The sequence below is a fragment of the Oxyura jamaicensis genome, chromosome 7, assembly GCF_011077185.1.
Source record: "Oxyura jamaicensis isolate SHBP4307 breed ruddy duck chromosome 7, BPBGC_Ojam_1.0, whole genome shotgun sequence".
NCBI lineage: Eukaryota > Metazoa > Chordata > Aves > Anseriformes > Anatidae > Oxyura > Oxyura jamaicensis.
The window spans coordinates 11,842,101-11,869,448 of NC_048899.1; the positions used below are offsets into that span (position 1 = coordinate 11,842,101).

Here is a 27,348-nt window from a genome sequence, read left to right on the forward strand (position 1 = left end):
TTTCTGTAGTAGCCCCCATCCTTCCTCTTCTTTGAGGACTTCAGCCCTTTCAAGTGCATCTGAAGTTGCACATTTAAAGTTACAGATTAATTTCAAATGAAAAACAAGGCTGGCTGGTTTCAAAAAGCTCTTTAACTTAAAAAAAAAGGATGATTATCTTCATTTTAAGAAAATGTACAATAAATGTACAATAGGTCAAGCAAGACTTGCAGAACATCTTGTATGTTTATTGAATGAAATTATGCATAATATTTAAGATATAAAATATACTTAAGATGATACAGAGCACCTGTGGCAGAAAAACATTTCAGATTAGATGTTCCTTTTAGACGTTTCACAGAAATGTTTTTAATGTTCAGATCAATGTGTATTTTAAATTAAAAATTATGCATTTTCTGTATTAAAAATCCACAATCATCAGTACAGTGAGTCCATTTGAAGGGTAAATGAATCAATGAGATTTATTTGACCAATTTTTAATCCTATTTCAATTTCAAACTCCACAACATTTTTCAATTAGCTGAGAACAGGTTCTAAATAGTGCAGTTGCCTCAAAGTTAGTACATCTCTTTCCATGACCTCAAATGTACTAGCAGTGACAAACAATGCTTGCTGATCAGAGATGCATAATGTATTTCTAGAACAATTACTGAAAAGCATACAGAATTTTTAGTTGGAAAAATGCATAATGCTGACAAGGTTTATTTCACATATATCTAATGCCTTTGGAGGAAAGATCTCATAATGAGCTTTTTAAAGTAGTGTTCAAAGAGCAAAACAAGTTATGTAAACTTAGCATACACTTGAAACTCGTATTTCACAGTCCTTCCAAACAGGAGTTAAAATTATGATGAAGCACTAACAACAATGACAACGTTGTGTGATACATCTCTGGTTATTAAGCATATTTGCTGCAAGAAGACTCATCCTTGGAAAACGAGTGACAACATCTGAATCAGCAAATCATCTACGTTAGGGAAATAAATGCATACAAAGTAGAGTGGAAAAAAAGTTTAATGAACTGGTAAGACAAACCAAAATCAAACAGTAAGTATCAACTTTTATACTAAATTAAAATCATATTAAATATAAAGCAAATATAAATGCATAAGAAAAAGGGAAAAAGGGGAAAGGCTATTGCATATTTATTTTTTTTAAAGTGTCAGAAGCCATACTGTTCATCTTGCAAGAAATTATATTTAGAGGCTAAAATCATTTTATATATATATATATCAAATCTATAACAAGAGATAGAAACAGTATATAAATATGGTATCTTTAAATATTTACACATATATGGAAACTACTCAAAGTGGTGCTAAAAGGAGGAAATGCCTGTTAAAAAAGTGAGATTACAAATTTTGCATACATACATCTGTATTACACTATTAAACTTGCATCTTCCTTAAACTTAATTATTAATTTTAAAATCATCATTGCATAGAAATTACTTGAAAAATATTACCTAATTCTGCATTCCACCTCACAGTAAAAGCTATCAGGATAATGATACAAAAATAGTAACTCGGAGAACACTAGCCAGCTGTGCTGCCCTTCAAAGTTTAGTCTCTGACTTCTTGCTTTTAGGAACAAGAAAGACATTGCCATCTCTAGTTTGCTGCAGTGAATATTCACTAGGAGAGTAAGTTTTTCCTTCTTCATCACGTAGCATGCTGAAAACCTCAAGGTATAAGGTGGTTAGTTGCTTTTTCATTTGACGAAGGCTTTTGTCATTCTCTCCTTTTTCTTTAAGCAGTTTCTCTCTCTCATCTTTTAGGTTACTCAAATCTTGCTCCAGTTCCACTATATTTTCCAGTTTTCTTTTACGGCAATTTTGAGCAGCCACTTTATTCTTGCCTCTCCTGCGTATATCTCGAATAAGAGCAAGCTGGGCTTCACTGAACTGCTCCTTAGACATCATTTCATTGAAGTCATCAACAGGGAGATTGATGATTTTTTCTACAGGAAAAGGGATCTGCAGAGCTTTTGCTCTTTGCTCATCTCTTGTGAGATGAGCTTCAAGGCGGCCTGAAGGCTTATCTTTTGTGAACGGAGCTTTGGGGTGGCCTGGACCAGCAGGAGAGTCTTTCTTTGGCGTGTTTGTACATTGCAAGCCAGGTGGTTGAGTGCTTGGCTCCACAGAAGAAAATACTTGATCGTGGAATTGCAGTGGGTACACACTAGCATTGCTCTGTGACACACTTCCTGGAGAACTATCCACGTCTTCCATTTCAGAATCACTACAACCCAAAGTCTTATCTCCACAGGCAGATGATTCAACAGAGTGTTCAGGTGATGCTACGCTAGAATTTGCATTCAGTGAAATACCAGAGTCAGAATCGTTGCATTCTGGTACAGTTCCTGAGTGTTCACCATTAAAAGCTTTCCACAGTGAGAAATCAGAAAGATCAATAGGTTCACTTAAAATTTCTGCAAGCGATTGACTGATAGTGTTTGTCGTTGCTATGTCACTGTCCCCCTTTGAATAAATAAAGGTGGTATAGAAGTCCTCACAAAAATCAGGGCTTGAGGTGGATGTATTATTTAAAGAGTTCACTGTCAGCTGGCTGCTGTCTTCTGGTTGCAAAATGCTGGGAAAAGGGCTCTCAACAGTCTCCAGGAAATCTGGACCACAGTTAACATCTTTTCTCATGATGGGTAATGAGTTGTAGTAATTATAGCCGTTATGCATCTCTGTTGGCTTGGTTTCAGGGCTTGTGATTGTGCTTACCTCAGCCAGGTTATCATTTTCAATGTTAAGACACTACAAGGGAAATGTAAGAGAGGAATTGAGCAACACATCACCAATTGATGATAAAATATTTTTATAGAATCCACAACCATTAAATATTTTAGCCATCAACATGCACATGGGGTACTGTAACACTGCTAGATCACTAGAACATATTTGTACTGTGGGGAGATAACCTAGGAAGAATACATACCTAAGCAGAGCATGAATCAACTTATTCTGGACAACACTTTTTAGAATAAAACATCAGAGCCTCTCAAATTCCTAACAAGATGCTGAAGAAGATATCCATCCCAACACACTGCTAAATGGAAACTGCACAGAGCCCTCCTGTCATGGCAAGATGCTAGTGGGGATTGTGGGGCTGTCAGGTCTGAACTCACAAGCACCACTGCTAGTAATGGCCTCAGTAAAGCAAATGGAAAATAATTGAATGAGACTTACTCAGCATTCATAGCAAAGTATTTTTAGCAATCTTTAACTTAATTTTATGTGACAATCCCTTTTTCTTGTAAGACATGATTCTTTTAGGATTTACTGAATGAAGCAGCTTTTCAGTGCAGAGAAATGTCATTCTCCATGAAGTAAAAAAAGCATGAAACCTTACAAATATTAACTCACCCCACATCCTCTTAGTTAAGTGGGCTAACATCAGTGCGAGTGTCTAAGGCTGTTACATTGATGGGCTTTCACTGGCTCCAAGACCAATGTTCTTCCCAACAGCGTGGCAGTTTCTTAACTGAAGCTGGACTGAGTGTTCCTGCTGTCCCCAAAGAATTGGGCACCTACCAAACATTTCTGTTTCTTCTAAGAAGAGACCACACACTGACTACTTAACAAGAGATCATACAAGGCTTAAGCTAAGGTTTTGAATGAGAGCTTTTTTTCTCCCCTTCAAACACAGCTCATAAAGGCAACACCCTCAATTTAATTATCTTACTTTCAGAAGATTATTCAACTACTATTCAGAATTAATTCAGCAGACAATTTTGGTTTGCTTTGTTACAATATTTTCAGCTGCCTCTTCAGAGCCAGTCCCTTCTTGTAACTTATCTGGGGCTTTCAAGCCTACCGCAGATCAGAAAACTAGGCAATTTCTGAAATATATGAAAAGACTAAAGGGAAAAGGTAGGATGGCAGAAAGGATGCAGTTCCTGCAATCACTTTTTTTTCCTTTAAATTTAAATATCATTTGGGTTCACAGGCATTCCATCAAGCGCTCATTACATAGGGCAACATCAAGCCAAAGCATGGTAATATCCTACAATAATATACATGAAAATAAATTTGCTCAACTTCATAGTCAAATCTGAATAGAAGAGAAATAGAAAATACTGAAAAAAAATCAAACTAGATGCCCTCTGTAATGCACAATTTAGTAATATGTCAATGATTATTTAGCTGTCTATTGTTCCTCTGAAATATTCAGTTCATGTACATTATATACAGCTTTTATATTATATAGCTTATATATATTTAGCATTATATACAGCTATTGCTTACATGTGTTAAGAGTCGGGTATAATTATATATCTAACTATATGTTCTATTATCTTCACAAAATCTTTTCCTTAGATAAAGATTGTGTAAATCATTTATGGTTACTTTTGCATTCAATCTTCTTAAACACTGGAAAAAAAATACATTTAAAGTAATGCTTGCAGAAACAATTCACATTCTATAATTCAGAAATGTTCCTTTTTAAGCAGCTGAAATTTCAATTACGATTGTGCTATAACAGGTTGCATATAGATGAAAACAAGGGTTTGTCAAATACAGGGAAGTTCTGACCGGGAAGATATATTGTGTTTTATTAAGGCGTTCTGATGAAAAACTATTTCCTTCCCCTATAAATTCTTCAATTTATTTTTTTAAATTAAAGCTCATATGCAGTTACAGACATCCTACAAGTATAGGGTGCAACAAGTTAGCCATAATCACCACTGCTTAAGATGCTATTATACTGTATTATCCAACATACCATACTCTATTGGAATACCCTGCTATTTTTTTCAGATGCTTATCACACTAAACCTTTACCTGTAACTCTGGAAGGGACAATAATTCTTCCCAGACTTGCTCTATGTTCTGCATATTCTCCGCATCAGTAAGTGGAACTATACCAGGTGATTCAGGTGGCTGAGTTTGATTAGGGGAAATAAACTCTGGGTCACTATCAATCTGAGCAGGAACCATTGACTGAAACGCAGCTGAAGAAGCCTGGAACATTGAACAAACACACACATTTAGAATTTCCCAAAACAAAAATCTGGCTTTGCTGTTCTACCATTTCTGCAGAACAGACAGGCGTTTCTTAACAAAAGCATTTGTTGTAAATAACGGGATAATATACAAGTATTCCTGTGAAAGGAGTTTTCATAATAAAGACCGAAACAGGAAAAAAGTACAAACTGACCGATGAAGGACTTATTTTTACACATCAAATAGTCTGGGTCAGTACATCAAAATAAAGCAACCCAAATACACTAACTTCAGAGAGCTGAACTAAACTCACTGCAACAAGCTGCAAAACTGCTACTGTTATCTGCGGTAACTGGCATGACTGCCATCAGCTGGTGCTACACGCTGAATCCTGGCAGTAGGACTCAGCGAGCACAAGAGCACCATGCCACCCACGCCTGAGACAGCCCTAGTTTAAGCCTACTGCACTGCTTTATTCTAGTTGGAGTTGGCTTGGGGAGATAAATCATATCACGAATTAATATTACAGTGAAGACAAAATGTGAAACTGATCCCCTGGAAGACCACCCACGAAACCGCTGTACTGAGCATTTACCTCATTGTCATCTATAAACGGGAATGCTTCTGCCAAGAGCTGCATGCAGTCATCAAAGGACAAGGCCTCTGCTTCTGGTTTTGAAGTATGTGTGCTCTAAATAGGAAAGTTATGAAAAAATGTCACTATCTTTGATTAACTGAAGAATCTTCCATTACAACAACGAATGCAAATTCGTTTTAGGTAACCATTACCATTACGTCTTCCTGTGGATGGAAAGAGATTGAAACACACACACACAATTAGAGTTTACCTGTGAAAAAGTGATTGGTGGCTCAGTGTTTTCTGACTGAATGCGCTGAGCTGGCTGAACTGGAACAAATTCACCTGTCTCCTCGTCTAACTCCAGCTGAGCCAGCAAGGCTTTCTCCTGCTCCTTCTGGAGCTGCTCTTCTCTTTCCTTTTCAAGTTTCTTCTGTTTCTCGAGTTCATACTCCTTCTGTCGTTGACTAAAATCAAAAACTTCACGCCTTGCCCCAAGGTCTATATCTTGCCTCCAAAGGATGTCAATCAAGTTCATGTCCTGTAATAGAAATGCTTTTTTGAAGCAAGCCTCCTCCCCAGAAGAACTCGTTTAGAACAATAAGAAAGCTTTTAAATTCTGTATTAAACATGTAGACTCATGTATCCCAAATTTATTCTCTTAATCCTACAAAATTATCTAAATAAAAGATGTCTCTATACGACCTTAAGTGTGTGAACTGATGATGGTTTGGTTGCAGTGGCCCCCACACAGGCTCACAGAATCTGCAGTTAGTTACAACTGGTAAGGTGATACATGAACTAGCCAGAGGATAAATATATTATTCTTTAATACATTATCTGACAGGAAACATGAAACTATAGGATGAATTATGTCACATTAACAAAGTAAAAAAAAAAAAAAAAAAAGTGTAATTTTTTTTTTCCAGCACCATCTCATGAAATTGTAAAAACTGATTAAAAACATTATCGGGGGCTGTCTGAAGTAGCTGTAATAACCATACTGCAAAAACACATTTTAAAATATTTATGTTTGATGCTGGTATTAAATATTAATCTTAAAGATCAGCAGAACAGAGCTACAAAGTTGGAGGATAACCTGGTTTCAAAGTCACCGCTTGACATAATATCACAGTAAAACTAAACACTATTAATAACACTATTACTAAAAAATTGTAGTTTAAAGCTTAGTCTAAATTGACATTCTAAGCATGGTTGGTTTGGAGCTGAGTATAAACTCAGTGTCAAATTTTGTTAATCAATTGGGCTCTGTCCATTATTTTTTTTTTTAACTGCTCAAGAACTCAATGTTTTTAAGAGCTGAAGTTTGAACTATTTTCTTCTGCAAGGAAAAAACAACACTCAGAAATCATTAATCTGGATGTTACCTGATAAAAAATTTAATACTTCGTAGCCACATTTGTCAGATGGGTAAGTGACAAGAAAATCTAGCTGGTGCCTGCAACATTGATGTTTTGGCATACTTTATTATTATTAAAATTACCCTTTAGCAGCAGCACACAAAAAACGTTTAGTGTTAGGCATTCTTGCCAGGTTAGTACACTACAAATAATACAGAAACATCTACGTCAGAAGAGACCCTCATGATCATCAAGTCATCAACCTGACCTACGGAGTCCCATCACTAAACCACGTCCCTTAGTGCCAAGACCACGTGTCTCTTAAACACCTCCAGTGGACTCCTCCACTTCCCTTCTACGAGAAGCAGGAAAGTCCTCGGCTCTGTGTTAGCACTGCGCTGCAACAACAAAAAACATCGCTGTTATCACTGCGACTTTCAACAAAAATCCAAAACACAGCAGCTACGAAGGAAATTAACTCGATTCCAGCCAAAACCATGACAGCAGCCCAGCCCATTCCAATGCTTGGCCACCCTCTCCGTGAAGAAATTCTTCCTAATGTCCAACCTACACCTCCCCTGGTGACACTTGAGGCCAACTCCTTGCATCCTATCACTTGTCATCGGAGAAGAGGGACTAACGCCCTCCTTGCACACTTCGTTTGAACAGAACTTTACCGACCCAGTTAACAGTTCTATACCAAGAAAAGATTTAATTTTGCCACCGTATCAAACTAAAGCATTCTCTTCTCTCAAGAGTATTTTCGACTAGAGAAGCCAAGTGACCTAAGTGTCACGCCATGCGGCCATCCGAAGTGATCGCTTCCATACAACAGTTACAGCAAAAAGCTCTAGTGCAGGTCCACATTGGAACAAACCAAGGCAGTGTTCTCTTTGTTACAAATTCTGTACCATTAACACTCGTACATACACGTCACAGGAATTATTCCATCGGTTATTTAAAAATTACTTCCCTCTAAAATCAGGCAGTTATGCAGAATATCTATGAAACACAATGCAATTCTCAAATCCAAGACATTTAATATACCTTGCTGGGAGAAACCAAACTTAATGGCCAGCCGTGAAGAAGCTGAAATAATTGCAGTGGCTGCCCAAGACTATGTTTGGTCTCTCCAGATTGGCAGGGTAAAATGAACTAATTAAGTTCTGCAGTAATTGGAGATGCTGCAATATGGTATAGCTTCATTAAGGGCCAGTAGTTTACCAGCTGCTCACTGTCTCCTTCTGCAGCAGATTCAAAACTGTTTCCTAGGCTCAGAGCATTTGCAATATGTTCTGGATAAAACTGCAGGATCTGGATTTTAGGGCTCACTTCTGAATTATTCATTTACAAGGCACCATTACGAATGTGACTCAAAAGATTTGTGTGTGCGTGTGTGTATAATGCATGAGGTTGTGAATTAAAGGAGCTGTTTTTCTCCGAGTTGCAACAGACTACCACACAAAAATAGCAGAACTGCTGTGCAGTTTCAGTTTAAATCACGAAACACACAAGCGATCAAAAAAGAGGTACAGAAGGCATAGCATGTTTTCCTTTAGAAGAAAAACACGTTGCCTTAATGCAACGCCTTAAGGCGCGGCTCCTAAATCCTTCAGCCATGCTGCTGGATGCATTCATTAGCAAAATAAGGAGCTCTGGGGGCTGCCTGGCCTGGGGAATGAGAGCGCTCCGCAGACAGCAGCTGGACGAGTGAAATGGTGCGGCTGTACGGGCTGTATGCCACCCCGGAAAGCTGCAGCACCGCACTCAGCACTGCCCTGGAATTGAGGGAAGGAAGCGAGCACGCTTGTGTCTCTTCAGGACCCAGGGCTGTTGCCTGAGCAATGTCACAGCACTGACCAACTTGTATTGCCGCCCTTCCAGGCCCCGTAAGATGCTCAGTATCAAACCTCTGGCTAATCTCAGAGCTCTCCAAGCAGTGCCGTGCCTCTGCACTGCTGTCAGAAGCATTTTTCATTTTTTTTTTTAAATGTATTTCTTCTTGTGGCACTTAGACCAAAAAGGTTTGTTTGTTTCTAATGATCACCTTATAATTGGGAACAAGTCCTGCTCCTTCCAGCTTGTAAAGTTCTACACAGATACAGCAATATTAGCCGTAAATTCCAATAACAGTGCAAGTAATTACTCTTCACATCAATGGGTTGCATGGAGGAAGTGTTCCACTGCTCAGAAAGCTAATATTTAAAATCATCAAACAGCATGTTGATTTAAATATAACCTGCCATCTAAGACTTATCTAGAGTTTCAGCCAATTATTTTAGCCCTTTTCAAGAAAATAAAAAATTCTGGGCACTAGGCCAAAGCCCCAGGTCAAAGTTAACAGAGTCAACATTGACCAGTGATTCACTGACGAGTGACTCACCACCCCCAGCATGAGGTGATGGCAAAGAACTAAAAAAGAAATTGCAGTCTGAAGAAAATATTTTGCAATTTTGTTCCTTCGGCCTCCCACAACTGCCTTCCACTTCCAGTTATTTCTCAGCCTTGTTGAGAACTCTCACACACACACAGATGTACCCACATTATGCAGGCACCCCGTTTCAGGTTATCACTGAAGCATTTGTAGCCTTTCACCGTGAAAGCATCACAGAAGTGACTGTGCATTTGATGCCCATTATTCTATTTAGTGTTTAACTAAAGCCAGTAAGAGGCGTTTTAGGTCTTGCCTGTGCAACAGCTGCCCTCTGATTTTTGGATGACTCGATACGAGGTGCTGGGCTCGAGAAGATTCCCAGGGAGGGGAGCCCCAGCAGAGGTTTGTAGCCCAGCTCAATTGTGTGCACGAGGAATTCTGTGGAGGATTTACCTGAACAGCAGCTGGCTACTGTACTGCAAAGCCCCGCTCACCACTTCCCTGAACATCCCACCTATTTACTGTAAGGCGCCAGTGGCCCCTCATGTGACTTAGTCCACAAGTGCCCGTTTGTTCTTTCCTCCGTTGTGTAATTTCTTGAATTGCATCAGAGGAAGTGGTTGTTTTGGCAGGAGCCAAAGGAGGCCCGGGAACAGCCGGCCCTCCCCAGCACGAGGAGGGGGGGTTCGGCCGCACTGCTTCCCCCTGCACCACAGCTCGGCTCCTTCCCCCTGAGCCCCAGGGTTCTGAGGGGAAACACAGCAGGGTATTTAACGCACTTACTGCTGCCCAATATTCCTGACTTCTGGGAGAATAACATGTTCTTAATATTTTTCCTGTGCAGACAAGCAGTGATTTTATTTCTAGTGTTTTCTTCACAATTTTGTGAGCGGAAGAAGACCGCCTCAGCAGAGGAGGATACGCTTTGCTTTCCCGTGATCCACACAAGAGGTGCCTCGTACTCGTGGTTTGCTTTTCTGTTCATTTAGTGACATGCTCTTCCCACCACATTGATAGCTTAGTTTGGACTTATAAAGGCAGTTTTAATAAGATAAACATAAATGTTAAACAATTCACATTAAGCCACCATCTGGCCCCCAATGGAAATTTTCATGTTTTAGATTTACATATCAGCATTTGCCATCTGGACAGAGTCTGTTATACATTTTATGAGAAAATCTCTGACTACATTGTAAAGTTTGACAATTAACTCTTATTGCTCCTAAGAAAACATACTTGCAGTAGGGTAAACAAAAGAAAGGGACCCTGTGTTATTTGGTGGTTTTTTTTCTTAGACGTACTTTCGTGGCTTAGAACAAAATGCTAATCTTTCCATTTCATGCCTGTTTGGTTTATCTGGCTGGTTTCATTTTTGTTTGGACTATAAGCCACTTACAGGTAGTCAGCAAAGCAGAAACATCCAGCGGCCCAAGCGTCAGTACAGAAACAATCTGCCATCTCTGACAGAGCTTTCGAACTGTTCACTATCCCCTCAATACAGAGCACATCCATGGGTTTGGCACATTTACTTTTTGAAGTCATGCCTTTTGCAATGTAATCTGGGACGTTAGCAACAGCTCTCACCAGAGAAAGACATTTTTTCTTTCTCATGATCCATTAGCACCTAACTTTAAGAGAAAAATTCACATACCAGCATGAATAAATAGAAAGAGCAATGGAATTGATGGATATTGCATCCAGCAGGGAGCTCAGAAGATCCCAGAAGAAGCAAGAAAACACTCCTACAGCTTATTCACAGAAAGAGCTTGGCAACGTATCACCCATTTTCCATTTGCTTTCCAGAAAGGGAAAGGAACAAACAAAAAGCATGTTAAATTTTTGCTGTATTCAAAACACCATTTAGGAAGTAAAGACCAAAGTCCTGAACTACTTCAAGACAAGAATGAAAGGGAGGGGATTAGGTAACAATGCAAGTCCAAGAGGCAGAGCTGGAAGCATTCCTACCACTCAAAAAAGCAGTGGGAGCAATGGCTGAACATCTTCCTTTCATTATCCTCAAGAGGAACTGATTTTGCTGAAGTAGGTTTTAAGGATGATTTATAAATCATTTGATGTTTTCATATGATCTCCAAAATCACTATAATTACCAATTTGTTTTTCTATATTACAGATCTTCCAGTCTAGCAATTCTTCACTGAGGTTAACTACTTAGTTAATTGCAAGTCAATTACAGAAAAAAAAAAAAAAAGAAACTGGACACACAAGCCCCATGACTCAGAGAAAGCACAGAAACAGAGTTATCCCAACACTTTCAGTTTTTACAAACAAAAAGTTCTGAAAGCTAACCCAAAATTTTCAATGCCTTACATCTGGAAATATGAAAAACATAAGTTAATTTGAGACATGAAAAAACAGCACTTAAAAATGGGGAAAAGAATGGCAGAAGCTATTTATGCTAGAGGGCAGAGGGACAATATCGATTTTAGATGTCTAGATTTAGGATTTGGAAACGTGACAGGACAGATAGCTGCCAAAGAATGCCACATGACAGCAACCTGTGATTCATGAATCCACAAGGTCAAGTCCCTGACCACCCTGTGAACTGCCTGCTGTCCCATGTTCTTCATCAAGACCTTTTTCCAGGCAGCATAGGGGAAACTGCATGTTTGGGTAGGGGTGGTCCTTTTTCTGTCCTTCATACCTGTGCCACTAGCACTACTAGTATGCCCAACACATCTCAGGCATCGCCTACATCAGCTTCTTGATGCCCATTTGTCTTCCTAGCCCTAATTAATCTTTGGCTGCCTTAAAAAGAGCTCGCTGACCAAGATCTACGCTCCAGAAGGCTGGCTTACCTGAAAAAAAAAAATAAAATAAAAGGATTGGAAAGCTTTAAAGAACAAACGCTGTAAGAGAATTTCCATTCGATGTCTGTATAAGCAAGCCCATTGAAAAATGCTGGCCATGTTTATTGCAACATTCTTCTGCCCCAACAGAGACAGATGAAATAAGCTCAGTCCCTGAAACGTAAATGTTTGTACACAAATTTCATTTTCTTACCGAAGAAAGCTCTAGAGTGCTTTGCCAGGCCAGGAACACAAGAAGTTCTGGTACTTCATTAGCTAGAATTGTTTAGCCTCTGTCTTCTGCTAACACACATCTCGTATTTCAGACTGTAGCTCCCACTGTACTCGAGCAAGCTCTCCTAATTAATGCCAAATCATCAGAATATACTCTTATAAATTAAATCACTTGAAAAACTACTCTGCTAGATTGCCCAGCATTCTTAAGAAAGCTTCAGCGAGCTTTCTCTTGGGATTCTTCTGACACGGACCAGGAGAGGTTCAGGCAGGCAGGCAGGACAATCTGCCTCCGCAAGCGATACTCGGCCACTGTCCCTGCACCACCCCGGGCCCTGCCACCCTCCCAACCCTTGCTCCAGAAATAACTCCTCTGAGAAGTGGATGTATTTCATATAGATATATTTCACCTGAAGTGCCTTCTTCCAGGAATGGTATCAACAAAGGCAGTGACTGTAAGACCTGGTTTTGCTTACAGCTGTAAGTGTGATGGCTTTCCCATATGATACATGCTATGGCAAGCAAGCTTTCCAAACTGCCAGGAACAAGACATACCTCATATATTCTCCAACAGTTTTCTTTAAGCCTGAAGAACATAAAACAAGCATGAATTCGACTGCCATAAAGAATAGCTGTTTTAGGATGCTTATGGTCATTAATGCCTAGGCCAGGCCTACCTTCATTCTAACTCCAAAAGCTGCAAACTCCTAACGCAAGCAGTAGAGCAAACCCACCACAAGTGACGAAAACCACATCACAAAAACAGCAAAGAGGAGGATAAAGGGCATAAATAGTGGTTCACTTCAACAATAGCTTTCTCTTCTGCAAAATCCATCAACCCCCACCTCCATGCCCCTCCTTAAAACACTGAACGTGCACAGAAGGCCGCCGGCACCCCTTCACAGCCCAGGGCCCATCAGCAGGAAGACTGGTGGCATCCTCCTCTCCAGCTCATCCATCTCCATAGTCACAAACAGATACACATCCTTTGCCCCCCATGCCTGGTCTTCCTTGAGGTGCCCATTTCTGGTACAACAGCTGAGGAGATTCTTCCTCAGCACCGCAGATCTCCTTGCTGGAGATATTTGGTACTCTTTCTCGCACGCTCCAGAAGCATCTGTGTTTTTCTAAGTTGTCTAGTCAATTTTTAGACAGTAGCTTTACATTAATTGACTTTAATACAAAGGATGTGGTTTCCAGGGGCTGAATTATCCTACTACTGATCATCCCTCAAAATCTTAAAAAATTCAAGAAAAAAAAACAGTCCAAGCACACTCATTTCCATGGCTTGCAGCATGCAGAGTCTTAATCTGGTATCACTACTTATTTTGTTTGTATAATATCTGATTTTTCGAAGTTATTCTCTAGTATTCGTGGCCAAATCTGTCATGCATTCTATCCCCTTATTTCTGGCCTAGCCTAAAGGAAACAACAGAGTGAGGTCTAATGTTGTAAGCTGATGACAATGAACTTCTCTTACTAAATCTAACCATGCCCATATTTATAAGTACTACCCTGGGTACTAAGCAAAAGCCAAAAATGGTTATGGGTGTCATCCAGCTTCTTCAAACGTCATCCTAAATCTCTTGGAGTCCCAGCCTGCTTTCTGGAACATCAGTGTCTAAAGCAATGAATCTGACATGTTCTCTTCGCTCTGCTGTTTCAGTCAGATGGTTTCCATTCTTCCCTTTTCCCCTTCAGATCATAATTACATTGTGTTCATCTAAATTTTACTTTTCTCCAGTGTATTTGGCTGGTATAACTGTGTTGTTGCCCCCTCTACTCAAATTGTGAATCCCTTTCAACTTAACACAGCCATTTACTTGCAATTTCTTTACTCTTTCACCAGCAGCATTACAAAATGATTAAGTCAATAAGCACACAAAGTATGTATACAAGTTACAATCCATTGCACAAGTTGCATAATGAGGCTGGGAAAAAAAAATTGGATTGTTTTATAAAAGAGTGGGTTAGGCTGTGTATTTGTTTTTACATGCTTGATCCATCAACAAAACTCTGCTCTGCTGCCCCAGCAAGTAAAATGAGTGATTATGTTGTGGCTTAATTTCTAGCTGCTGTCTAATCAGCATGTACTGCACCATGTAACCCCATTTTGAAAGACATTCAAATAGCAGCCAGCCAGAAGTCTATTTCATTTCAGGAAAAGCTGGTCCTAATAGCTTTGCTTTTTTTCTCCCAAGTTAAAAACATTATTGTAAAAAAAAAGGCATTTGTTGGATTTTCTCATTTATACAGCAAAAATATCCTTAACAGGTAAACAAATATAAAAATAACAAATACTGTAAAAAATAAACAGCATCTGAAAGTACTGCTGATCTTTCAACCACAGTAACAGAGAAGCCTTTGTGTCCCGATTCATTTTGTATATGGAACCTACAGTACTTGGAAAACAATTACCTGTTAAACAATTATCTCCAAGCTATCCTGCTGTTCCCAGCCAGGCGTACACTGTGAGCGGACACTGCCACAGGCTACTCAACAGTTTATCTAGGAGAGGATTTGCTTATAATAATGGCTGTCATCTGGGAAACCCGACCCATCAAATTATAACATGCTCTTATGTCCAATGAAGCTAATCAGGAAGTAAGAAAACATGGACACAGAAACAGAGAAAAGAACCTAATTAAACTGTAAATAACATTTATAAGGTTGTATTAACCTCAGGTTATAAACTACTAGCCACTATTTTGCTTTCACTAGGATTACATCTTTTGGAAAAGTGTGTTTCAAGCCAAACATGAGAACACAGTATCTGTTATGGGTCAAAATACTCTCAAGGATTACTTACACTCTTTCTTGAGCTTTAAGTTTTCACTCCAATGCAATCTTACTGTTAGGCCCACACTTAGCTGTCATTTTGCTGATGGCTGGGCAACTTATGGGGACAGGCACCAGATGTGTTTTTACAGGTACACAACAGCCTGGATATGGAAACTGTAAGCTCCACTGTAACAAGAAGCTTGTCTCACCAAGTTTCCCTCCAGTGATCTCACAAGCAACTTGGTCGTTGTTTATGGGCCAAACTACAAGGGCAAGCAACTGGGATATCTGCGTGGGTTAGAAAAGGAGGTTCACTAACTGCACTGCCAGTACACATCCACCATCCCTTCTTCAGACATCGACCCCGTAGGGCTGCATCACAAAAACTCCTCCATGCTTCCAAACCCAGCCGACAAGGAAAGAGCAAGGATGCCTTCAAACTCTGAGACCTCACCACACAAACAGCTCATCAACCAGACGTCACGTCTTAAGAATACAAGCCTAAGAATAAAAATGAATAATTCAAAGGTAAACAAAAAATCAGAGACTGTTTTACATTAAAAATATTCCATTAAGAGAACATTAATGAGGCACTGTTCACTTTTAAGGACTAAGCAACAAAAACATGAACTGGACAGAAAGAAACCTGCCACAGCTAACAAGATCCCAGTCCCCTATTTCTGAGGCAGAAATGAGGTCTGTCACCCTCATCCTCAGAGCAGCCTGCAGGAGTAGCCTGGACACAAAGCAAGAACTTTTGCTGTTCTATTGAGATTAGTAACTCCCGAGTAACTTCACCACTTTGGAAATTACCAAGATGTTCTCTGTGATCTGGGATGGCTTGTATAACAGTATCACCCAATGACACCCAAGTCTGACCAGACCCACTCTCTGTACTTCCTTCCCAGTTCAAAGCTCTACATTGCCCTTGTCTCCTGGCTTCTTCCTTTTTATATTTAACATAGAGTTCCAGAAGACTTGTCAATCGGCACACAGTAATGCCCAGCGTGCCCGTGCATAGCAGACAGTAATGCTCAGCACCCACACGGTTACGCTGCTGCAGAGGCACAGCGCCCCACATCTGGCGGTACTTCGATGCCTGCCTCCCACTGAACGTTGTGGGGCACGGGTACAAAACACACCTTTGTGGGTCAGAGCCTTGCAACTGATGTGCACTCTTCACATGCATCATCTGTACAGGTAGTGAATGCTGGGAATTTAGTGTCAGTGCATACCGTGCGTAGAGAAATAAGTAGGGCCCAAATAGGGCCAACCACGTATTTCTGATTACCTTTAAGCATATGATGGAGGGAAAAGTTCAGCATAGTTAATTTTCCGTTTTTGAGTGTTCAAATACACTTGGAAAGGCAGTTTAGTTTCTGTGAGGGAACAAAAACACAGAAAAGGCCAAAATACATGGCTATGCAACTGCTCACCACTGGGAACAACAGGATCGCAACAGATTTGAGAAAGGGAGCCCAGCATAGCAAGCTTTTCTGTGGTAACACTTCACCTTTCCAACCAAGTAATTCACGGTTAAATGGTGTATTTGACACCATGCACAACCTTCATCAATGACACACTAAAGTTTCAGTAAATAACAATATAGCTCAACTGCGTGCTGACAACCAAAGATGCATTCTCCGAATTTACAAGACATCATAGAAATCATGATTAAATTTGCATGAAAGGAGTTAGTACAGCTTTTCCCCCTCCTTCAGCCACAGAGATACATGACGGGAACTGTTTTCCCACAGAATGAGGAAAGGATATGTTTTATTAGCTCGTTTTCTTAAGCACTGTCATCATCTCTCTCTCAACAAAAAGCAATCCTCTAAAAATCATTAATCCCTATGAAGGTTTCTGAAAACTCTTCCAACCTGAAGGTCTTACACAGTTAAACAGCTAAAACAAGAAAGGCCAGGAAGGGCCAACATATCAGGTGTCCAGGCGACAATTTATCATTTTTGAACACAAAGATGGCTTTTGCTTAAAAAAGGTAAACGTTGAGGTACTGAACAACACTGTATAAGAAAGTAAAGCTATCTGTGCTGTGCAATCCACCCCTCACTTTTTAAATTCCTGTGTAGTCCTCACATTATAAACTCTGAAAGCAAAAGAAGCTGATTTATCTTCCAGGACATGAACCAGAAAAGGTAAACTGTTTTAAAACTCATACCAAATACTATAAACACAATAATTCTTCATGCCCTCAAAGAACACCACCCTCCCCCCCCCCGCCAACACAGCCATCGATAATTCTGTCCTTCCACCCAGACCAACATCTCACTGGCTCACAGCCCATACAGCAAGTGTTAACAGGGCTGCCTCCTTCAGCCTTCCGATCAAATAGACAAATGTATCTGAAACCAAGGTGGGTGCCAATCCCTGACACATTTTGCCTCATGCCCTCTACCAGCAGCTACGACGACCAAAACAAGACTGTCTTGAATAATAAACGTATCAATACACCCCTACCACCTATAAGCAAACACGCTCCTGATTAACAAACATTAAATATTTGGGAGGATGAAGGGCAGAGGAGATAGCTATTCAGCTTGCAAGAAAATCAAGAACTTTTAAATTCAAAGCTACTCAGTGTTGCCTGTTAAACATTTATTTTTAGTTGATAACTGGGCTTGTTATCTGAACACCAAAAAAAAAAAAACAAAAAAAAAAACGAACTGATCTTTTGGACATTTATAAAGCAATATATTTACATAATAAATGTTAACTTAGTTAAAACCTTAAGCATGTGCTGGTTGGGTGCTCTATACAAACAGTTTGGAGGGCAACACAGAGCATTTTAGATATTTTTTAGAGCTGCAAAGTTTTATCTCCCATGCCCACAGCTGCAGCCTGATAAGGCATTCCACTGCAGCTTCTGAAAGGAGAATGTTGAACTCTGATAAAGAAGACAGGTTGCCAAGAGTATTAGGGAGAGTGCTAAACTTCCTTTTTCCTTCAGAAAAGTACTACACTTTCAATTATTCTGTGTCCGATGAAGCAGCATAGTAAATCTTTTATCCTGGAAAAGCAAATAGTTGAAAACAAACTATTTTCATATCCTTGGCTTAAGCATCCAAACTACATGTGTCCTTTCCCTTGCACCTGCATCATCACAAAAAAATTACTGAAGTTTAGATCAAATGCCCTCGTGCATTCTTTCATGTCTCCTGTAAGATACCTTTCCTCTGCTCTCTGTTCCTCTGCTCTCCCATCACGGTATTCCCAGTTCGGCACAGAAAGAGGCAGTGGTGAGTCAAGGCAGAGCTGTCCCAACAACAGAGCAACCAAGAGAGAATGTTCAAAGTTCTTAATTCATTCCATGTGTTCCTTCTGTTTTCCTGGCTTTGTAGAAGAAGGACCTTCTTCCTTATAGCTAGGGGTTCAAGGAGGTATCTTACCTATTTCTGCCTCTAAGTTTCTGCATGCCATCTTCTGCAGCTGGGCTTTAGGGTAAACTACACCAACGCCATTTGAGTAAGACATGTTTTTTGTTGTAAAAGTCACTCTAACCAGCATAATAAAATGAAAAGAAATCCTTAACAACTATCCCATTTTGATGGCAGAAGGGGTTGAGAAGAAACAGACTTACCTTGCTGCCTCTGAAGAAAGTGTCTAATCTCTAAAGGCAGGGTGAAACATCCCTGCACACTGCCGGCGTATCTATCAGTAGCTGAAGGGCAGCAACTGGCTGCTGTGTCAAATAGAAAATAAGTAACTGTCCTGCATATCTGCCGCCAAACCAGAGTTTTTATGCCAAGTCCCCCAGTTAAACAAAATAAGTTTATTTAGCAGCCTGTTTCTAAAATCAGCATTTACAGGTGACTTTTTCTGGAAGAAATTACAGAAGACTTAATTGCTTTCCAGATATAATTGAAATCCATTTGTTAAGCAAAAAGGAAAAAACACAGATCACTTGAAACAAATGAAAACATGGAATTCAAAGTGTCAGGTTTGGATCTCAAACAGTTTTCAGCCTCTGACCAAAACACTTTACTTCCTTATGCCTCAGTAAGTACTGGGAAAACCAGATTGCAGCAAACTGCCAGTTAAAAAAAAAAAAAAAAAAAAAAGACTACAATTTCTCTACACCAGAATTAATTCTGACAATGAGAGACTGCTATCTTGTTAGGGTAAACCATTACTCACAAAGTCAGATATTAAGTGTTAATTCTGACATTACTACTTGCATTTTATAAGACCTTGTTCATCATCTCTGCCACATACACGCACAATTTATCAAAAACTCTCATCCAAGCTTCATTTTGAATTTAAAATAATTCTATGGCTCTAATCCTAGCAGCACACCATTTTTCAGAATAATTTAAAGTACTTCAGTGATTTCTTGTATCTCCCTTAACAGTTTAATTATTTAATTAGATTCCATTCTTCAGTTTACCAGCAAAAAGAAACTGAGATGATGAGAGGTATCTAGAGATGTTCACACTGGTTAGCCGATGAGCAAGGATTCCCAACTGGAATTTGTGCAGCCTATAAAGTGGCAGATGGCAAAGGATCACAAATCAAGCTGGAAAACATTCCACAGAGCCACAGAAGTCCAGAGTCACAACAACTTATACTAGCTGAAGAATTAACCCAATAATCCTGTATTATATTCTAGTTCGAATAGCCAAAACAAATTACAAAGTATAGTACCAGAAGTTACTGTGCTTCAGCATACACAGGTATGAGACCTAAGCATCCTTATCGTTAAGTATCTTCAATCATACTTGTTTCAGAAGTTTCAAGTTTTTTGTTTTGTTTTAAAAAGTTTCAGCAGGACAACCTCTCAGAAATTCCACAGCTGACACACAGACCTGCGCAAGACCCACCTACAGCAGAAAAAGGTAACATGCCAATAAAACTCAGCATTATAAAACAGCTTTAAGTAAACGTGCCTGTGGACCTCACATTAAATAAATCACAGAAGATCACACCAGGACCTCCAATACACTTAATGGCTGCATTATCTGCACTGGGATGTATCTGTCACTACTTCTGTGATACTGGTGAAGACAAGTATTAGTGTAAGAAGCTAGGGTGGGGTACACTCACCTTGACACTGTGGCCTCTGCTGCCAAGGCTCCCATGTTCTCCTTCTGTTGATGAAGCTCCTGGAAATCTGTTACCCAGCTGAGCTGCATCAACCTGCAAGCTGCCTGCCCAACCCCACCACCCACTTTTGCTCCTCACTTTATTACCCAACTGACTGGGGAACTTGTGTCTGGTCATACAACTGCACACGATGCAACTGGAAATACCCTGTTTTAGGACAGAATTCACCCTTCTTACCCAACAAGGCACAACTCAAGGACACAATTCCTGAAGACGGAAAGAAGAAATGGCCGAGTGCCCAGGTGACACAGAAGCAGATACCAGCTGTGGCGCAAAGGCCGCCATTTTACGTGGGACCGGCAGACCCGCATCAGCCACGTGCTGCCCGTGAATTCACAGCAGGGATCTTCAAACAGCCAAAGCAGTACAGGAATTGCTCCACTCTAATTATAGCAGTAAGTAGGGAGATACTAATGTTACCCCAAGGGTTCAAACAAGCAACCCTCCTGGGGATCTTTTTATCATAGCTCTTTATGGCTTCACACGGTGGTGACCTGAGCAGGAAGCAAATTGAAGTCATGGCAACTTTTCATGTAATTCAGTTGTAGAAAAATAGCTGCTTCAGTAGTTAATGGGAATTAATTTCAAACACAGCAAATAGGCACACGCTTAATCACAAAACAAACTTCTCAAAGGCAGGCTATCAACCAAGCTCCTTCTGAGTCAACTTCTCAAGTATGCAAACTTTGTTTTGCAAGCGGTCTCCACCAGTGGGTTTTTTCATACTTACAGGAGACAGCATGTAATACCAATACAGCAAACAGCAATAAAACTTTGAAACTACAAGACAGAGGTGAGGCCAAGGGAGAAAAATTTGTTATCTTTATGTTTCATAGCCATACAGAAGATACTTCCTTAAAAGGTTTGAAAGCGATCATTTCAAATTGATCGTACGCAACTTGTTCCTAAAACATCGAACTTAAGTTTTTCCTTTCTCCTCTTTTTTTAATTTCACTGCTCATAATAATACTGCAGAAGTAGGATTAAAAGTCTTAATACTCTGCAAAACAAGTGTAAAGTTGGGTGGTCTCAACTCCCTCACTACTGTAATAGCATCAACAACAAAGACACAATTATTGAAGTGACTTAGTTTAGCCGGAAAGATAGGAGACATTAACGGTCACTTTCACTGTTTTTCCAATTACTTTACTAAAAATAAACATTATGTTATATTCCTTCTTCCCAGTATAAAAACTGCAGCTTATCAGGCCAAAATCAGAAATCTAAACTGAGGCAATGAAGGACTTCAAACAGATCTGTAGTATATAAATTGTACCTACTAACTATTTTTCTCAAATACCATCTTGCCAATCCGTATTTGCACTGGGGACTACCAATACACCACACAGGAGCAGTTATACTCTGCTGATAAAACCATGCTAACTTAACTTTAAGAGCTCTTAATACTCTTACTATCTCCTATAACTGTTCCAACGTTTCTATGGTCAACATACTGAAGTATGTTAACTCTTTTAAACTGAATATTGAAGTAGAAATTAGCAGCCGAACACAAAGCTCATGCAAAAGTCAGTATCTGTTACAGAAAACTGACCAAATATTTTACCAAGAATTCAAAAGGGCTGAAGACAGAAAACAGAACATGCTTCATAACATGAAGACAAATCCTCTTCTCTGAAGGAGTCAAATACATTGAACATTTTTCTCCTTACTTGACGTTGTTATATATTTCTTGGTTATCCAAATTAGTATTGAAATATATGGTGCCAATTTTGATTCTGAGAGACTTTGCTTCTATTTGAAACAAGCACTGACGGGCTATGTATATCACGGTAAAACTAAATGAATATTAAAATGCCATACTCTGCTTACTCTGCTGGGAAATGCTTTTTTTTTTTTTCTTTTTCTAAAGGTGGCAATGAAAAAAAAATACAATTTATATCTAAAAACCTCCACAGCAAAGAAATATAGGGACAGAACTGCCCCTGTGCTTGCCTGAGTACTGTGTTACACGGAGTACCAGCACTGTTCTTACACCGTAGAAAAGCATGTGTGCCATCCCATTAGTTAGCGAGTACTACTACTGCTTTTCCTGTACAGAAAGCAGGTACTGGGTAGGAAAGAAAAAAGTAAATGACGACTGTCTGTACTTGAATTGCAATTGCCCATGTCTGTTTCAAATAAGCCTTTCATGTTTTAACAGTTTTATACACTACAGATAATTTTGCTGGCTTCATTTCTTATTGGATGCTTTAATTGTTTACCTTCATCAACAAATATGCTATAAAGCTATTATTGTTGAGCAACCCTGAACAGGATTTCAGCTTACCGCTGTATATCAGTCATCTCTGGATAACACAGCATTGAAGTCATGACTTCCAACTACTCCCACCAGACTTCTCATTGGTTTATGGAAAAAGACTTGCGCAAGTAGCAGATGAATTGTTTCCAAAACCAGTTAAACTAGATTATTGTAGAAAAACAACTAAGCTGACCAATGTGTTGTATTTTCCCTTCACCATAAGTTGAATTCCATAGCACAAAGTCCAACTTGGATATAATACCCTCTAGCAGAAAAAGCAGTTTGAAGTCAGTTCAGTTAAGTTCTCTAGGAATGTGTTGTATTAGAATAACAGGTTCCTTAGGGTTGGAATGAGATGGAAGCCAAAACAAACTTTAACTAGGTGATTAACCTGAAGACTCTGGAGGGCTTTTTGCTGGCTGGAATTCAACCACAGCAGCAGGGGATTAATATTTAATCCATGCCAACAGGCTACTGCCTAGACTTGTTCTGCACTAACCTCAGCCAGCACAATTACTGTAAATACATCACACTTTCACAAATTGGCCTAATTTTAGTGAATGGTTTAGTCACCTTAGAGCTTATCTTTATTAATTTCAAATAAAAAGGGAAAGAAGCAATGCTCTAGATACAAAAACCAAACGAACTTTCCAATGAAGGATACATCTAGTGTTATAAGCATGCAGGTGGTAGGTATCATCTACTCTTCTCATCTGAATTTTCTATAAGATTTCCTTCTCCCCTGTGTAAGCTCACCCTTCTCTGGACTTCTTCCGCCCTCCTTAAAAAAAAAAAAAAAAAAAAAAAAAAGCACTGCAAACATTTTTCAATGACAAACTGTGGCAGTATTTGCTGTTTTGGGGGTTATTTTGAAGGATCAAATCTAACAAAATTTGACTACCATAGATATGTTATTAATGTTATTAACCAAGAATACAAATTGCTTTGACTGAGAAATCAAATTAAGAAATATTTCATTTAGCTCCTTCTAGAACAGAATCATAGAATATCCCAAGTTGGAAGGGACCCATAAGAATCATCCAGTTCAACTCCTGAAGTTGGACTAGTGTTCCTCATCATCTCACAAATCGCAGCACATTCCACCAAAGCTATCAGAGACTTGTTTAACAAAGTACATTCAATGTGCTATTGCTACACTAATTTTAGTCAGGATCATAGAAGTAGCACTGCCTATTAACCAGGTAGTATTTTGCTTTGCAAATTTAAGATACAGAGCTTGAGGAAAAAAAAAAGGAGAAACCAAAAGGGTATTCAAGGGCAACAACACCTACAATAATCTAACATGATTTTCACAATATCCTTGGCTTTCAGGAGTATATATAGCCTGCTGCATTCTTACTTAGGATAAATGTTGTACCATCTTTGTTTTCTCAATTAAAAAAAAAGTTATGGACAGAGAGATAAAATTTATTCTTACCCATGAATGCTAGTGGGAAATGTACACAAACCTTCCTAGCCACCCACACAGTCCTATAAAAATGTCTACAGTTCTTTAAAGCACACGAAATCATCCAGCTGCTCTCTGCTTATACCGAATGTTCTTTTTTATTCCAGTTTGGTCTCTTTCACATATTTTTCAAGCAAACTTCCAAAGCCAAAGCCTCCTCCAACTTTTGGTTCTAACCACAAGCTTCTTCATGTCTCATTTTCCGACACAGCTAACTTCTTGTGCTACCACCAATTTCCAATGTAACTGTAAATTCTTAGCTCATTTCAAAGACAGCATACAGAAGAGTGTCCATGTGATGGACATTTATTACAGTAACAAAAAAATACCCAATTAGTTGTTCTCCTGAAAGAATTGCCATGGTCATCTCCTATTATTCTACATTCATTTCAGCTGAACATACTACATTGCATTACATCTACCACTAGTTTAACTGAAAGACATTGTTTTGTGGGTTTTGCAGAAACCTTTTTTGGTGCAGCATCACACTACGGTTAAGCACATAAGAACTGAGAGGGTCTGAATAAATGCATTCATAGTTAGGACACACCTTATGATACACTCTCATCTACCTCCTCAGCCACACTTGTCTGTAATTTTAAGAATCACAGAATCATTTATGTTGGAAAAGACCTTTAAAAGCATATACTCCCACCATCCACCCAACAAGTCCACCATTAAACCACATCCCTAAGCACCACCTATCTCTTAAATACCTCCAGAGGGGTGAGTCCCAACACCTCCCTTGGCAGCCCACTCCAATGCCTAACCACCCTTTCCGTGAATTTGCTGATACCCAATCTAAACCTCCCCTAGTGTAACTCGAGGCCTTTGCCTCACATCCTATCACTTGTCACCTGGGAAAAGAGGCCAACACCCTCCTCGCAATCACAACTACCTTTCAGTAGAGAGCGATGAGGTCTCCCCTCAGCCTCCTTTTCTCCAGACTAAACAGCCCCCGTGCCTTCAGTTCCTTCAGAGATAACAATAAAAAATTGAGGCATTTTTCCATACTGAAATGTGTCTACAAACATAGATTGATAGTTAGATATTTCTACAGATATCTTTATATATCAGCAGATGCTTCTATTCAACCTTGTTATCAAGAAACAACAAAAAACATCAAAGCCTTGTTGCCAGGCCTGAGCAGCACACTTGTTTGTCATTGCCTGCATAATCTGTGTCATGTGGAAACGATAAGCCATTCAAGAGTCAAAAATAAACCCATTCACTTGACAACTGAATGTAGCATATCATAAAAATGTGCGTGTAATACCTGCTTAAAGCCCCCTAGACTGAAGAGATCACTAATTGTGCTATAGACTCTTTGGGGCAGTTCTCTAGGTAGAAAAAAAAACACTAAATATATATACTCAATTACTTGCTGATTGGTTATGTCATACATTTGGTGTTACATCAGGGTAAAAACAGCTCATAGCTTCATTCTTTGTGTTGGAAAGTAAATTCTTTTTGCTCTGTTCTTCTCACAAGGCTCAGCAGTGAGTGATAACTGATGAGCTCGTTGCTCTGTCTTACAAGGTTAAACGCAGCAGGCTTAGCAATTTTGGTAACTTCAAGTTTACTGAAGAGGGAAACAGCTACTATGAGAACATAATGGTTTTGCAAGCTTGGTTTGAAACATCTTGACACACGTTCCTGTGTGTTTTTTCTTAGGTGTTTTGACACCTGCACCGTTAGTGTGTACTAGGCAACATCCCATTTCACCTCAGCACACAGAGATGTGCCCTATTTACAGGAAAAGCACTACAACAAAGGAGTATTCTCCCCCAAGGGTATTGCAGGCAACAGTTGTGCTAACTCCCGCTGAGGCACGTAGCAAAAAGCAGTGGTATTACATTCTGGTTACAGAGCTAGAGCAGTCCCAGTCCTCCACGTTCACCTTCACTGCTATGACAACTGCTGCCACGCACACGAAAGACGAAGGGCCTGCATGGTGTTCGTAGTAGCGCACAGCCCTCCCAGCCACCGGCTCGCCACATCTGAAGGATTAAATTAGTCTTTCATTCTGAGGGAACAATTTATGAGAAAATATATTTGAATTCCCCGTTTAACAAACACATTTTAAGTTATATCTAAAAGTTAAACCATTTACCACCCAAAAATACACTGCCTTTTCAGAACGGATTTGAGAGGAGAAGCCACCAGCTGTTGAGCTCAGGGAGGAAAAGCCTAACAGCTGGCTCCGTAAAGAGTTTAATAAACCAGGCAAATGAGCGACAAAGTCTAGGTGTGCTGGCAGAGAAGTCCTGGTAGATGGGGCACGGTGGTACAAAAGCAGGTACATGGCAAGCAGCAGCATCAAGATTTTCTCAGAAGTGAGAACAAACTTGCTGTAGCTGGATGGTATGGGCAAGAAGAAATTCACGGGGAATCCAGCCCATGGGTTTGACTTTTGCTGTTTTGTATTCCCAGAAGCCACTGAGGGAAGGCAGAGGCCTGGACTGCACCTGGGGGCAGAGAAACCTGCCGGCAGGTGGAACCGCCGCGGCCGAGCAGTGGTATTCAGTGAGCTGCATGGGGTTCACACGGCACTGCTAAGGAGATGCCACCTGTAGGAACTACTCACGTTATCCTAAAGGGATGGCAGACGGTATGCTAGAAGTGTGTTATAAAGCACTGCGCAGCACCTACTGCACAGATATGTGCTGAAGGAACCTCAGGGCTCCCGAGTTGCAGGTTTACAGGAGTACAGAGGAAGACCGCTCCAGCAGCGGTTGCCAGCAGCCATCGTTAGACCTGACACTCGCTGGTGGGGTCCGCTGCCCGTCCCCAGGCCCGAGAGGAAGGCCGGGGTCACGCCAGCTGACCTCGCAGTTCCATCTGCCCCCGGTTGGACCAGACGATCTCACAGCTCCTCTCCGACCCTAAAGCGCCCCGAGGAAGCACCGGGCGCGCGTGGGGACACACACACGAGGGCAGCCCCTCGGCTCCAACCGCTGCCCCCCGGCCGTGCCGCTTCGGGCTCCTTACCGGGCATCCCGGGGGGAACGGGCGGGCGGTCGGGGCCGCCCACGCAGGTCGGACGGACAGACGGACGGACGGACAGACCTCGGGGGGGGGGGGCTGCAAGCGCCGCGGTCCCGCCCCCGCCGTGACTCAGCGCGGCCCGGGGCGGGGCGGTGCCATGTGCTCCGCCGCCCGCGTGACCGCCCCGCCCCGGCCCCCCCGGTGACCCCAGCACCCCCCGGTCCCCGGCGCGGCCCCGCTCCCGCCTCACCTGGGCGGCGGGCGGCAGCTCGATCTCCATCGCGGCGGCGGCGCGGGCACGGGGAGGAGGAGGAGAAGGAAGCCGGTGCGGTGCGATCGCGGCTCGGCCAGCACCGCCCGCCCGATCGCTGCGGCGCCCTTCGGGGACGGGGGCGGCCCGGGCCGGGCAGGGCAGGGCAGAGC

General features: G+C 40.7%; 1 protein-coding gene across 3 annotated transcripts; it reads right to left on the bottom strand.

The window, feature by feature from the left end:
• Nucleotides 1-206: 206 nt before the first annotated feature.
• On the bottom strand, nt 207-27,348 carry NFE2L2 (nuclear factor, erythroid 2 like 2). Of its 3 annotated transcripts, none has more exons than XM_035332102.1 (5): nt 27,176-27,348; nt 5,803-6,072; nt 5,550-5,645; nt 4,793-4,972; nt 207-2,764 (listed from the first exon to the last, which is right to left on the bottom strand). In XM_035332102.1, exons 1-5 carry the CDS (start codon nt 27,203-27,205, stop codon nt 1,556-1,558), a joined length of 1,785 nt encoding a protein of 594 aa, XP_035187993.1. In that variant the 5' UTR covers nt 27,206-27,348; the 3' UTR covers nt 207-1,555. The 3 variants fall into 3 exon arrangements, with proteins under 3 accessions (XP_035187993.1, XP_035187994.1, XP_035187996.1); XM_035332103.1 differs by lacking the exon at nt 27,176-27,348 and adding an exon at nt 26,929-27,052; XM_035332105.1 differs by lacking the exon at nt 27,176-27,348 and adding an exon at nt 18,687-18,827.

What these genes read in the sequence shown, in the direction of transcription:
- NFE2L2 (XM_035332102.1), bottom strand. Translation starts at nt 27,205, where the DNA reads ATGGAGATCGAGCTGCCGCCCGCCGCCCAG. An exon ending in AGCTGCCGCCCGCCGCCCAG is followed by an intron (nt 6,073 to 27,175) that starts GTGAGGCGGGAG and finishes TTTCTATTACAG; the next exon opens with GACATGAACTTGATTGACAT. An exon ending in CACCAATCACTTTTTCACAG is followed by an intron (nt 5,646 to 5,802) that starts GTAAACTCTAAT and finishes TTTCCTATTTAG; the next exon opens with AGCACACATACTTCAAAACC.